Genomic DNA, 15,528 nt, shown 5'->3' on the forward strand with positions numbered 1-15,528 from the left:
AAAATACGAGAAGCACTTTTGGAGAGAGTGTGAGTCAGAAGTGTCGAAACACCCTTGATTAATGGAGAAGTGCGGCGAGGACCGGTCACATCGGCTCATTGCTTCTTTGGCTGCAGAGCACCTGTTGTCCCTTCTGATCACACCGTATTGTTACTGCCTCTATCTCATTCTCCCTTCCTGCGTGTGGCATGGCAGGAGATCAGCCAGCTGTTAAGGTAACCAGCCATTTACCTTTCCGCTGCTCATTGGCTGGAAAAATGAATAATTCAGACGAGAAACGGCCAACAAACACACAAGTTGTGGTTGTCAGGTAAAAGGGTCGAACCTGCAAAGTGGAAGACTGCAGTGTGATGCAATACAGACGTTTAGCCCAGTAGTGATGGTGTTACTGACGTTTTCATACGAATATTCAGTGAGTCAGGGAGTCGGAAAATAAAAACCAGAGTGAAAGAAACTAGTTTAAAGGAGAGTGGTGGTGTGAGCCTGCAACCGGGTTACGGTCTGATACTCTGGAAACAAGGGACCCGGTACTAAGATTAGAGGATTATTTTCTACTTCTCATCATGAAGACTTAAGACCGGAAGATCGAAGTTCAGAAATAGGGGCTGGTGAACATGCACCAAAATATCATATTCCTATAGCTTTTAAAGCACTTTAGAATGAATGCTAATGTTATTTTTTTTTTTTAAATCTCATGTTCTCATTTGACAGCCACTGTGCTAATAGACACGCGCCATTTCACACCCTCAAACTTGTGTTATATTTTAATTGAGGAGTGCAAATACAACACCGACTACATTAAATATGGACTGTCCACAAAAGCGTGTCTTGTGCAGGACGTTCTGGCTCAAGAGAGCATGAAGCCGTCCAAATCAAAGTGGCTTTTACTTTCGTGTTTTAATTCAAACGCAGCTAATTGAATGAAAGAGAATATTTTCCTCTTCAACATCGTTTCGGTTTAGCATTAATTGGTTTTGGTGTTAGCATACTGTGAAATTCTCTGTTTATTATAATATATTATAATTATATTCCATAAGGTATAATATATATATATATATATATATATATATATATTATACACATATTCATTCTATTTGGGTCGCGGCTTGTCATTGCGTCGTCATGGTGGGTCCAGACCAGTTGACAACCACTGCTCTAGATGAATAAGTGAGTTTCCACTGCTGAATATTTTACTGTTACACAGCGCTCTGAAACCAGCGCATTAAAAAGGAAGTAATAATCTAAAAATATGACTTGTGGTCGAGAGACATTTCATTACTGACTGGTTGTATGTTTTGCTCACTTCGTAACTGTTTTCTTTTGACTGTATGTAAGCATAGGAAGTGTATTCTGTGAATGTCAGTCGATTTTTTTGGAGACCAATGTCATTTCATCTTCCCAAATAAAGTTTATTTAGCCTCTGTTCACTTGCTCGATGATGAGCTCCACAATTCAGTCTCAACTCAAAGACCATTTTTATTCTGTAGCTTTTGCCCTCGTCACATGAAAACACATGAAAATGAAGTTGTTCACTACTTTCCGTTATTGTAAGAGCTGTGTTGTCCACGTGAGCCTTAAAAGATGAGCTTCATTATAGAAACAGCTCTTGAGAAAACAATTTTAACTCGAGGACCACTAAAAGTTCTTCCAAACAGGGTCAGATTTGACATTAACACCAACTTCACGCAGCGATTGGCCAGCTGTGAGTAAGGTTGTTCTTCTCTTTCTAGCTCTGTTTGCAAACTACCAAGCGCAACACTGAGAATGTAGAGATAAACAAAATTGTGGATTCTTTCCCTCCTAATTACCAGCTTTTTTTTCACGCTGCCTTTGAGTTTTGCTTTATTGCTTTTTTGATTTCGATTAACAGAACTACTTCTTTTCAAGCATAAAATCACCTGCATCAGCTCCACTTTGTGAAGCTTTATATTCTTTTACATGGAGTAAAATTGTTTCGTTTATAATGACTTGGAAAAAATAATGAAAGAGACGACCAGATCTTTCAAACCTTTCAATCCACTGGACCAAGTTGTATCGATATCCTATAGCAACGGAGTCAAAGACTGACCCGACGGGTGTTTATTGTAGCTTAGGTGGAGGGCCGGCCTTGATGGCACCGAGGAGGGAAATGAGAGTAGCAGTTGGAGTTCCTTGATGGCAGATCAATATCTATCACTCTGAACACCTCTCATCAGGCAACAGCCCTACAAACTCTGCATTATTATTGCACACACAAACATGCACAAAATCCCACAAGGAATTTATCATAGTGATGTTTGTCATTGGGACGAAGTCCCTCCAGTTATCGTCTTTCCTGACTGCAATCTGCAGTTATGGTGCATGAAAGGACAGTAAATGCATTAGCACGGGAACATCCGAAAAAAGCTACTACTTGATTAATATCAAATGTGAAAAGTCTGTGCTACGCCTGCAACACCCTGCAGGGTTGATTAGGCTTTTTGCCCCGTGTCCACACGTGAGTACACAACTTATTTGTTATTCGTTAAACTGTTTGAAATTGAGACGGCTAAAATGTTCCAGCATTCAGTTTGTTATGGCAGCAGTGTCCTGATTCTCATTGGAAACTATAAGTCACACATAATATATTTGTTCATTATTTGCAATGTTTTTCAATCAAACGTAACTAATTAGATACTATTTCATCGTTTCTGAGAGACATTAGAGTCTCAATGGTAATGTTTAATTAATTAATTCTGAGTCATGTGTTTACTTGAAGTGCACGGCATACTTGGTGGGAACATTGTGGGTCTTTGTTGCATGAAACGCATCTATAATACTGTGCAGTTGAAGGATACAACCGGGGGTGCGGCAAGTATGTTCCATTTAAAATGTTGCTTTATTTTAATTTTGTATCCTTATGTAAGCGTATCCGAGTAAACCTCAAAATAAATGTTCAAAGAAAATCCCAATTTGGACCTTTCACAGCCAAAAAAACAACATTGGCTTAAGAGGAATAGAGGGGCTTCATGACTCACAGGTCTTATTCCATGGATTTCTTTTCCTGCTCTCGATGGATTCTAGCAACCCTTCCTAATATGACAGGATGTAGATCTTAAGTGACTCAATGTCCACTGACAGCCGGTTGCAGGCGTGCTTGCAGGTGTTATTAGCTGTGAAATTGGCTTCCAGAATGAGATTATTGGTGCCACTTAATAACTGTTGAACAGGGTGATGTTTTTTCCAAATGTGACGCTGGCTTTATCTGCTGCACCATCAGACTCTTTCAGACAGTTTATCACAGCTTGATGTTTATGCCGTTTGCAGTTTCATCACTTACTTCGTAAAAGTCAAGTAACTTGCGCTGCACAACATCTTTCTATTTCCCAATGTAATGCAACAACCGCCATGTCAAATTCCTCATATGTCGAACATATAATGTTCCTGTTTCCGATTCCTATAATTCATGACAGAAGACGTCTGCGGCTGCTCTTCGGCGTTACATGAAATGAAAATGTCTCGCTCTCTTTTTGCGTCGACGTCCCCGGGGCTTCTTACATTCACGTTCTTCCCGCCTTCCTTTTTTCCCGGGCTGCAGGGTCGTCGGGAGTCGCTCCCTGTGGTGCACCAGGTGGTGCGGCGGCGTTGCTCAGGGCCGCTGACGCTGCCCCCTCTGTGGAGGAGACACTCCTGCCAGGAGCACCACCGTGACAACCGGCGGCTGTCTGCAACACTCGGCCTGCCCCTGGAGCGGCTGGAAGTGCTGTACCGACGAGCACTGGCCAGTCACGATGAGCAAAGGTCAGTGGATTAGAATGTGCTCTTAAGCTTCGCATTGCTGTATTTTTGTATTGATTTGATTTTGTGTGTAAGGCTTACACACATATGAAAGTGCTTCTACTTGTGTTCTTCTAATACTGGCGACTGGAACCACCTAAATGTTTTAAGGGCTTTTTTAATGCCACCTGTTGACGCTCGTGCAGGATATTTTATGAAAAGGACGGATGCTTTGTTGGTTTTCTTATTCAGTTTTTTGATCTGGATTCGGACCATTTATTGCCCTGCGTTACCATTGTAAATCCAGCTCAACAATGACCACAGCAAGACATTACGTTGATGGAAAAAGAAAAAGCAAAAAAAAGCCAGGAAAATCCAGTAATTGCACTTTTGTCTGGCTATAGAGGCCTTTGCTTTCATTTGCCCCCCCTCCCTCTCTACGGTATGCCAGCAGAGTTACCTCTGCTCATTAGCTCTGTTTCTCTTCCTTGAATCTCGGTGTTTCAGTCCAGGTGGATTCAGAAGGTTTTCTCAGCTTTCTGAGGGACACTGAAGTTAACACATCTGCGTTTGCACACTGACAGTCACACGCACAAGCGCGCACACACAAACAAAGAAGCGTGAGAGGTGGCTTCAGGTGATAATGAAAGTGCCCTTCCCTTTTCAAGAAACCTGGTAATTGAGGGAAGAGGTTGTGTGTGTCTTTCCCTATCTCTGATTTACTCTTATTGGTACTCACTTTGATAACATAAAAAGTACTCCACACAGGTAAGCACACCGTTAATGTTAACAAAATAAAGCATGGCCTAAGTTACAAAACAATAACTACAATTTGCAAAATGTGTTACCAATAAACACAGGTGGTGATATTCAAACTAGTCATTGAACTTTGTTGGAATTGCTGTATTTTTTTAATGGATGGAAACTCCTGAGGACTTTTTTAGAATTTAATTGGAGTAATTTAGCAGTAAACGCGCAGCCCACAATCAGGGCCTGGAGAAAAGCTGCTGTTTCATATATCGGAAATCTATTTTTATCACGCTTGTCAGCGGGCAGCAACACAACTGCAGTTTTTAAATAATACACTGAAATCTAGATAGTCCTTGACTCTCTGAGCCCCGTCTGTGCCTTTCATCAGATTCTCCAAACCTCAGATGCACAATATTAAACCCAAGAGAAGCAAAAACTTGTGCTATTCCCCTCCTTCAAACATAAGTTGGTCAACCAACTTGTTGTGCTTTAATCACCGGAAGGACCAGTGTTTCACTAGGAAGTGTCGCTCAGAAGAAACACGAATACAAACGGCTTGCAGATGAAATAGTGTGAACATCTCTGTGTTTAACCTTCAAGACTAACGGATTGAATTATAAAAAATGGCGAGCAATAGATCAGTCTGCGTGGACAGATTAGACGAGAGTGAAGGAGGACAGCGGGAGGGAGGGGGGAGGTGTGTGTGTGTGTGGGGGGGGGGCAGACAGCGAGGCTCAGACTCTCAGCACTCCGGCTCGCAAACAGCAGCGCAGCAGCATGGCGCGCACGCAGCTCTCCGTCCTCTCCAAGGTGTGAAGCGCAGTGGTCCCCCCCCCTCCACCCACCCCCGCCTTCAAACTTCCGGACAGATCCCATTTGCAGCTCTTCTCCGTTAAACGACATCAAGAACAACAACAACAACAACAACCAGAAAAGAAGCTAAAGTCGAAGCATGGAGTCCAATGTCACCACGCTGAGCAGAGAGGGAGCCGGGCTCGCAAAGCCGCCCAAGCATCTGTGGCGGCAGCCCAGGACGCACATCCGGATCAAGCAGCGCTTCCACTCGGACACCGAGCGCTACCTGTGCCGCAACCGCACCCTGGAGAAGCTGCGCCCCGGCCTGAGGAAGCCGCGCATGTCCTGGCCCTCCCCGCAGAAACGGTAACCGGTTTCCCTTCTAAGGAGGGCTCTCGTCGCGCTTTGACTTGTTTACTTAAAGTTCGGGTTCACTGGACTTTATCCATTGGAGAAAAACAAAGTCCAGTGGACGACTCGTTGTGTTTAAATTAGCTGAATTAACGTTGACTAACGTTAGTAAAGCTCTGGTTGCTCCCCTTCTATTTTTCTATCGTAACATATGAAATTGATCATTGAGGATTGAAACGTAGCGTAAAATAAGGCTATTGCAAAGTGTCATAATGACGAATATTTTCTGTCTTTTAAGTCCGCACAAATGCCCAAAATACGTTTTTTTTCATTTATGTTTTTTTTAAAGTTATTCGAGATGTTTTCCTAATTAGAACCAACCCCCACATGAAGAAACTACTACTGTACCTCCATATAGGTCCAGGAGTGCTGTTGTTGAATTCGTGATGTAGTGGGAGTCCTCTCTGCTGGGTGTTGTCAGGCAGAAAGCCTTCCTCATCCACCAAAAACCTCTTAACCCTGCTGACATAAACAGATGATGAATGCCGGGGGGTTGATTAAGAATACTGGGTAATTATTTGCATGATACTATCACTATTCTGATCACTTAAAGATATTGCACATTGTTATTTTCTGCCCAGTTTGTTTTTGCAAAATACATTCACAAAATAGATCATTGCAGTTAGTTTGACTTCCATAACTTGACATAAATCTTGCTCTTTGGGAAAGTTTTTTTTAAAACAAAAAGGTTTATTCCATGAATGTAAACCATTACTTTACAAAAGAAGGAGCAAAAGACATTCGTGGAAGTAGTGCTCGTAGACCGCCATGTACCCAGTCGCGCCAGGAGTCTTCTGGGAGAGTGCATCAGGTTTAGGGCGTCTCTTAGAGACGGGCTGCACTGGCCAACTGCCTCCAATCTGGTGAACGGCTTCACTCTCCAGTCCCCCAGGAACCTGCAAGAAAGACAGACACACACAACGGGAAGAGGCTTCCATGTTATTAATACTCCTCTTTAATGTTAACTTCACGTCCAAGATCAAACTGAGACATCACATCACATGTCGAATTCCTTACTGAAATCACAGATAATATTATTGTATGGGTGAACAAATGTGTAAAACTGTAGGATATTTACTCAAATTGGTTAGAAAAATAAATATATCTACAAAATTCAGCTCTGCACAATAGAGTTTCCATTGATGGACCTGTACAAGTATGTGTGATATTGAAGAAACATTGATTTCTAGCGACGCCTTGCAGCCTGTCCTCTCCGTCAGCTTGCCCACGCTCCAATTAGGACTTCCACGAGATGCTGCAGAGCACTGAGATGATGGTGGCTGTTGAGGAATAAATTGTCCCCATCGACTTGTGTCCTTGGGGACGAACTGTTATTGCAAAGTTCAGAAAGCATGCAATAAAAGAATAATTAGTTCTTTTGATGAATTAAATCAATCCGAATCTCAACCTGTAAAAAAAATAAAATAAAGGAGCTCGTACCAAGGCTATTAAGTCATGTCTCTGAGGTGTTTTTGATTAAAAGCCTATTTGAAATATTGCCCGGGGGATCAAGAGGGTCTCTCCTGCAGAGGGATCGTGTCTGTATTTCAGGCTGAGCTTTATATTGTACTCCATGCACTTTTAAGGGATAATGGAAATCTGAGCGATGTCAACGCTGCAAGTTAAACTGCTCTGTAAATTTCGGAGGGGCTCGGACACAAGCCGCTTCACTCCAGCACTGCAAAGGAGGAGATGGATGGCGGGTGTCTTGTCCTGTCTGTCTTTTGCATTGATGTACAGCTCATAATTTGACAGAACTTCTGCCTTGCTTTTGGAATCAAGGGTAAAGAAAAGAGAAAGAAATAAGAGAAAAGGAGAAAGCAACTCAATGAATTCTTTTATTACATACGTGTTGGAGATTTATTGCCAAGGTAGATTTAAATTGGATTCTTTGTGAGATTTCAGGAAAACTCTTAAGGAGCCTCATATGTTTTTGTATTTAACAATAGGTTAGTGGGAAACACTGAGACTTCATTTAAAATAAAATAAACCACAGTTCAGGTCAGCTGCTCGTTTTACCTCAAAAGCATTTACACATTTTCCCTTCATGTTTTCTTTTACCGATTGTGAGATTTTCGTTGTTGTCTTGACACGTGTGAAGCATGGATTCCACAATATTGTGTTCATTAGTTATAGCAGAACTTGCATTCTCTTGACTGGCCATGTGGTGGCGACTCTTCTGGTTGCAATAAAATTGAAGCATTGTTTCCATTAGTAAATGATGGTCCTGTCTAGTAAATAGTAATACCTTGTCCAAATATGGTCATTTTTATTCACTGGCCGCAAAAAAAAACAAGATGGCGTTTGCAAAAATCCAACATAGCGACTGTCAAAATGCTGAAATCAATGCTTCAAAACTGCAGTCTATAAACCAATGAGGCAGGTCACGAGGACAGTGCCCACTGGTTACACAGTATGGTTTGTGTCTGGTAGATAAAGATGAGCCTTGGTCTGGATGGATATGTGTCACTTCCGTCATAGGGACATTTCTCCTTCTTGTAATTTATACATGCTTTAAAGTAGACACTTCTTCTGGCTTGTCTATTTTTGATATGACCTTTCAGACTAATCTGGGTTTCCCCCTGCAAGTAAGTTTATTTCCATCAAGATGGTTTCTAGAAGTCTTTTTCCTTAACCTTAACCATCAAGCTACTAGACGATCTGCTTGTTCACTTATTTTATGTAGTGTTTTATCCTAATACAACATTTTTGCATCTTTTTTGTCTCTGACAAGAAAGGGCAAATCTAAATAAACATACAACAGTGTGTCTGTTGTTGGCATTCATCGTGCTCTGGAAGAGACAAAGGGCTGATGCATTACCATTTCATGTGACAAGAACAAAACAGATTAGATAGATGTTTAGCCTTTGTCACACATCATTTATAAAAATACGACACTTCAGATTAATCAGATCTGCTCAAAACGGGTAATTGGAGAATTCCCTTTCACTGAAAATGCTACATGAAAAAGATTGGTACTTTGGCTGTTTTCAATGCAGCCCGATCTATTGAATATGTGTCAGATTTTGTAAATGCATTGCATGATAATATAATAGAGGAGTATACATTCCCTAATACAGGAAGGGAGATTCTGGCAGTGAGAAGATGCAGTATGTGTTTTGTCACTGTCAAAACAAATTAAGAATACAAATACGAACAGATGGTCTGATTTCACTGACATGAGCTCATTAGTCGCTGCGGAGTTGGGAATTACTTGAATAGTTTTCCTTGAATAGTTATTTCCAGACAGTCTTGTTCAAATGGTATTACATGATCTACAAATAAAAAATAAGATTTACAACTGTCGTACAACAAATGTTGCTTAGTTGGAGGTATTCACTAATGCTTGTTCTGGTCACCTCACAAATATCAAGCAATTTGAACACATGCAAATATCAATGCATTTACAAATGCACATATCACAACCTGAATAAAAATAAACATTTTATGTACAGACTTTTTATCTTCAGCTTCACAGATCTGATTATTTTTGCCTTCAAAAATGTTCCTGTGTATACAAATGTCCCGTGTATTTATTTACAGATTTAAATGTGTGTGTGTGCACGGATCGCCGGATACAAACATCGCATGCAACGTTTTAGGCCATTTTCTCCTGCCACACACAGATCAAACAAAGGCTTGCTGGTGAAAAATTGGGACACCTGAGCTTTTGGTGAATTAGAGCTTCTCTTCTCGCTCCTTGCTGAATTACAATGACTCATTAAACAGCGAAGCTTTGTCTTGCCCAAGTGAACGTCAACAACACGTTACTGGTGATGGAGGCTTGTCAGCTCTGAAAGGGAACTAGTGGGTGGTCTCGTGGCTACAAGATGTTCAGATGTCATGTCCGCCGTGTGGTCATGTAAATCCAAGTGGCCTCACTTACATGGTGAGAAAGTAAAGTGTGACCTGGACCAACGGTCAACTTGAAACCCGAACTGCCTGCTTTGAAAGCCTCTCTTGGGATGTCATTTCGGGATGGTGAAAAATGTTGCTATGGAGCCCATCTGTTTTTCAGGGATAATCACATAAAGGGTTCACAACTAGGTTATCAGGGAGGGAAGGCAGTTACGGAGACAGAAAAAAATGAATGTTATCTACCCAATTTGGTATTAACATAACACTAAAATCATTTTTTAATTAGAAGAATTCTGAGGCAAGATTACCAAAAGGTAATGTAGAAGTGCATTAAGCTGTATGAGTTGCCCTGTAGAGGTAATTTGTTGTGTGGATGTAGCTTTTATCGAGTTGCAATACTTAATAGAGACCATTTAAGGCCACTGGGACCACTGTGATGTGATTGTCCAGTGAAATTAAAGGCTGGTGATGGATTCTGACAATTTAGGTCCGATGTGTGCATAACCGTTATTCAACTGCCTTGTGCAGTGAGTCAGTCTTCTATTATTTATTTGTTGTGGAAAGAGAATGGTGTAGTAAAAAATATTTTTTATTTATTTTATTTTTTATGTTTATGTTTATATATTTTTTCGCTTCTTGAAGAACTATGTAAAGTCTGGGTAAAGCAAAAAAAAAAAAGTGATCTGAGTTCATAAACTATTTTATGTACAATACTTGAATAAACTCAATTAGATACTTTCCCTACTTATTGATGCAGTGCCAAAAAAAAGGTGCAACAAAACAATGTGCTAAGTTGTAATTTGTTAGTCTGGATCCTTTTTTCATCAAACAGATTCAAAAATATTTTCCGTCTTTGCTGCCGTAGTTTTTAAATTTACCAACGCCTTTAATGTAATTTATTTGATATTAGTTGTCCTTTTGTTGACGAGACATTTTCCCATTAAGGAAGGTGTGAATGCAGAAGCTGCAGATGACCGAGTGTCCAGTGGCCTGGACATTGATGTGTTATCATCACCAATCACCATGTTGTTTTAAGTTCAACAAGCAGCCCGAATCGCCCTTCTGCGCTGTCAGCTCATCAAACAGATGACATGGTGAAGAGAAGCTGGAAACATTGTTTATCATCACTTCTTTTTGGCTTTTAGAATCCAGAGCGAAGGAGAACCCACGCTAGGTAGAGATGTGACTCACACGTTAGACTAGTGCTCCCCAACCGTTTTTGGTCCACTGAGCAGTTTTATGTAAGAAAATATATGACCAGCAAATATCACAAAATTAGGACATTTAATTTAACCACAACAGAAGGCCTGTTTCTTGATTCATCTGATAGGACAATGGGGGAAAAAAGTCAACTGACTTTATTTTCTGCTCTGAATTAAGTAGTTTTGTTTTAAGTCAAGGCTTAAACGGCAGTCCTTCTTAAGCATGAGTCAATATACTGCAAAATAGTTCCTCTGCAATGCAAAAGCAGCAAACCACCAAAACTACGTATTCTGAACCAGTTAAGAAGCCTCAGGCTACTACAAAGAGGGACGTCTGATAGAGCCGACAGGAATGAGCTCTGGATGTTCCAAGCTGTATGACGAATAACTGTTGAATTATTATTGAAGCTGATATTTTTTCAGATTGCCTGCACTGTGACATGGGGAATTATTCGTGAAGTTGAAAAAAATCCAACTATAAGGTCCCCTTAATATCTTTCTTTTTTCATAACTTAAAGCACACATTGGTATTCACTCCATGTAACACTGAGTATTACAGGAATCAGACTCCACAATATCAGTCCGACAATGTCTCTACTTCACTGAAATGGGCTCTTGGGAATACAAATTGGTGTCAGGAAACATACATTTTTATTCCTCGCTGCGTTTCATTTCGGAAGAACATACAGAAATGTCCAATGTAAATTGGTACGTACAGGCCCACAGTGTCATTCTTCCCAGTCAGGATGTGACAATTAATTACAAATGCCAAATAAACATAAAATCAAAATATAATGACACACGTTGTGAAGAAGGGATTATTTTTTGATTGTATTGCATTATCTCTCTCGTGGCATCCTGCTAACAGGAGTGAGACAGGAGTGAAATCCAAATGGCCCGAGCAGGTGGTTCGGTCACTGTCCTTGTGGCTGACCCATATGTTGGGTTTTAGAAATATTTCTGTGTTTTCCTTCACACTGGAGCTGGTCCTTGGGTGCTGCACCGTGTCATTTGCAGTTTAAGGATTATGAGAGATTAAAGAAGTACCAAATAACGAATCTAGCCTTTAGTTTGTGAATTAGTGAGTGTAGAAATAGAAAGGACTTTCCGTTTATGGGGATGATTTGGGGAAAAGGAATCTTCTCATCTTAAAGGTGTCTACATGCTGAGTGCTCTTTAAGCACACACAAGCGTGTTCATGCTCAAGCAAGATAGAAACACGATATATTGTGAACAAACTAGACGACAACGAGGGTAACGGCCAGACCGTTGTCTACCAAGCCCGGTAAACAAAGAAGTCAAGCATTGAAGGCATTATAAACATTTTTTTTTTAAATCTTAAAGAAATCATTTAATTTGGCTGTAAAAAAATAAAATAAATATATTTTTTTCTTTTACAATTGTCCACTCCTCATGGCATGGCAGTTGTCTTGCACACCTGCAGACAGACAGCGTAGAGAGAATGCATGTCTGCCTGCAAGGACTAAACCCCCCCTGCAAGGTTGGAAACCTACGGAAAAAACTGAATAAGAAAAATAATTAGTTTGGTTTACATTATAACAAAAATAAGACTAACAACGCTTCGCGCTCACCTCTTCTCCTGTGAGCCATATCAGCAATTTATTCCAATGCAGCTGTTCGGAAGCTACTCGCCACTTCGCCTGCCGATTGCTTGTTGGTAACAGCTTGCTCAGCTTCACCTTTCCTCCCTTCCCTCCGATTCACACAGAAACAAAACCATCTCTAATATCTGTATATGCTTTAGTTTAACTGTTATTATGAGAAGCCAGGACAACAGATCCATTGCACGAGCAAACAGGAGGCAGAAGGCACCACGGCTGTGATTCATCACATCGATGCTGTTGGTGTGTGGAGTAGAGGGGTATCTCTGCGCAGATTACACAAAGAGAGATTGGGATTCATTTTCTTCATGGAGCAGAAAGGCTAGGCAATCTTGCAGTGAAACAGTTTTTTTTCCTTCAGAAAAATCTTTAGACACAAAGGAGGCCGTTGTAAAGACTACAAATAGCCTCCATCAAGGGGTGGAACATATAAAATGTATAGAAAGTGGTACAGAACATGAGAGACATTTGCTTTGCACTGACAGCCATCAAGTGGAAACGCTTCGCTTTCAATTTGGCCATGTGGCATGAAGCATGGTAAGTAGCAGCAAAGGCGTGGAAATGGTTAGCTGGGAGGCCAACAGCTGGTATGTTGAATCCGTGGCTGAATATCTATCACATGATGAGTAAACAGTAGCAGGTGGTGTGGCACAAGCTGTGGTTCTGCTCCTTGTTAAGGATGAGTTGAGTACTGGTGAGTGCTCAAAACGCTAAATAGCAGGTATTACCTGCAGGAACATGGATTTTTAAGTTAACTCTGCATTTCTTTGTGAGCCTTGAGACTTTTTAACATTATAAACAGTTCCATATCAATTTTATCATCTCTGTCCTAGCAATGAACAATACAAAAACTACTGCAGTAGACATGTCGATTTGGGTGGACTGTCAACATGAAACTTTCAAATCGTAGCAAATGTTCTTCTTGTTGACAAAGCCCAGGAACTCATTTTATATCAATTAACAAACACGATTGACATAAAACTTTTCCTGTTAATGTTGCAGATGTCAGGTTTAGAAAGATAGCCGAAATTAATTCTCAATGGAGTACAAATTGATTTTCACAAAAGGATGAGAAGTCCCTACTCTTCTACTTTAGTGAAAATAAGCCTACCTCGGGCTCTTTTATTCAGAAAGGGGAAAACGTGTGATCTTCTTGAGACACTATCAACCACCAATGGCAAAAGTGATTCTCGTGCATTTCATTAGCTGTAAATGATAGAGAGCTCCTTCCACGGTTCAGTGTTGACACTGATTTGATCAATCTAAAACATCACATATCACTTAAAGATAAAGGTTTGGTAGAAAGATAAAGGCACAGCACTTCAATGACTCAAACTTGAGTTACACATCTTGTCTCTGTTCACTTGGTCTCACATTTGACCAAAGCTCCAGGCTGTTCTCTCATCTTTCCTCTCCTTTACTACCGTAAAGCAATCCGGTTTAAACTTGGACCACTGGTCAGGCTCTCCTAAGTGCTGCTGGAGTACATGCATGGTAACGGGATGGCAACCGAAGCGGATTGGACATGTGTACACTCCTCAGCTTTGGTAACACATTTTGGTGCTACTTTCCTCACTATCTGGTGTTGAAACGTTTCACCTCCCGCCACTGAAGAACATATGCAGTTTCTAAATAAAACTAATGCCCCAAAGTGGTCTCAATGCTAACTACTGAAAATCAGACTGTCCACTTTTTTTATTTAAATTTGAAAGAGATAATGATTGAAAGTGCCTTTCTCTTACCAAAGCCCGTTTCATGGTAATTATTTGACCTCGTCACAAGCTGCAGGACAGGGATACTCTACTTGCTGTACACATTGGCCACTTTTACAAAATGACAGATGGCCTTAAGCCAGTTAACCAAACATTAAAAACAGCCGTTGGTTAAAATGAACAAACACAACGGGGTGGTGGAAACAGAACTCGCAAATAATAAAGACTTTTTTGGAATAAGGCCTAGGGGCCAAATACAGAATAGGACCTGACCAACATACCAGCGCACATACAACATAATGACTCGACAAAGGACAAGACGCACAAATGGCTTAAATACACTGGGAAGGTGCAGGTGATTGGACACATGTGGAAATCATCAGGGACACGGCAGACAATCACAGGGGAAGACAGGACAGGGCAGGAAGTGAAGTTGACCCAGGCACACAAGAGGCAGGAAATTACAAAATAAAACAAGACACAAACCCACACTGTGACAAAAAGGCCCATAACTTTTTTTCGTGAATTATTGATTGTCATTTTGGCCTTAGGCCAGACCTTTGTTAGATTTGATAAAAAACGTAACTGAATAAGTCCATACGATGCTTTTTACATACTTTACATTGAAAGTAAAACTTCTTTTTCTTGTGGATTAATTTATTATAATTATATAATTTATATACAAAATTATACATATAATTTATTTAAATTGTTCACAGGCCACTCAGCACCCTAAGTTGAGTATCACTGGTGTATGACATTGCATTAATGTATCATTCTGCAAATTAATATATGTAGTGGAGGATTAGACAACATCAAGAAATTATACTATGAATATGTATTTTTTAGGAGTCCTCGTGGGCATCTCAGTGCACAGGAGTATTAAAATGTGCCTCCTGTGCCACTGCATATCTGCGCCAGGAACATTGTCAATGAGGAGCTATTGTCCGTTTTTTTAGCCCTGTCTTTCTTTTCTCGCCAGGTGATGTATTTTTGTGCAGCCCCGTGTTGCTGGTCAGCTGAGTGCAGCGTGTGGGAAGATAAAATACCTCTCAGCTATTCACAGATGGATATCTAGATTGGACATGAAATACAGCACAGGAACTTTGTGGTTTGAAATGAGATGGGTAGGGGGTGGATTAAAGACCTCAGCCCATTGTCTTACCCAGGCAACAGAACAACTTGTATAGTTTTGCATGAAAACCATTAGGATGGTTGGTGTTAACACGGTTGTTATGTACCTTTATTTCTTGAAATAATATTCCGAAATTAACTTAAGTGAAAAAGCTGTGTGGCCAGGTGTTGTAAATCAGCGTTTAGCAAACACTTAACACAGTGTATCTAATTACTGTGCATAAGTGTATGTCACAACTCTAATACTGCTGTGATGTCCATATCAAACAAAGTTTAACAAAAAATTTACTTAAGTATCTACCCACAGAC

General features: G+C 40.5%; 1 protein-coding gene across 3 annotated transcripts in view; it reads left to right on the forward strand.

Annotated features, from left to right (window-relative positions):
- The window catches only part of LOC119216916 (cAMP-specific 3',5'-cyclic phosphodiesterase 4D-like), a 60,280-nt gene that overhangs the window by 1,592 nt on the left and 43,160 nt on the right, over positions 1-15,528 (forward strand). For 2 of the 3 annotated variants that reach the window (XM_037470142.2, XM_037470145.2), the window contains exon 1: positions 5,382-5,646. In XM_037470142.2, the coding sequence (XP_037326039.1) occupies positions 5,438-5,646 (209 nt within the window). In that variant the 5' untranslated portion in view covers positions 5,382-5,437. Of the gene's footprint in view, positions 1-3,556; positions 3,760-5,381; positions 5,647-15,528 lie in introns of those variants that run through there. The other variant, XM_037470141.2, reaches the window with a different exon arrangement.

Source organism: Pungitius pungitius, chromosome 7 (assembly GCF_949316345.1).
Source record: "Pungitius pungitius chromosome 7, fPunPun2.1, whole genome shotgun sequence".
NCBI lineage: Eukaryota > Metazoa > Chordata > Actinopteri > Perciformes > Gasterosteidae > Pungitius > Pungitius pungitius.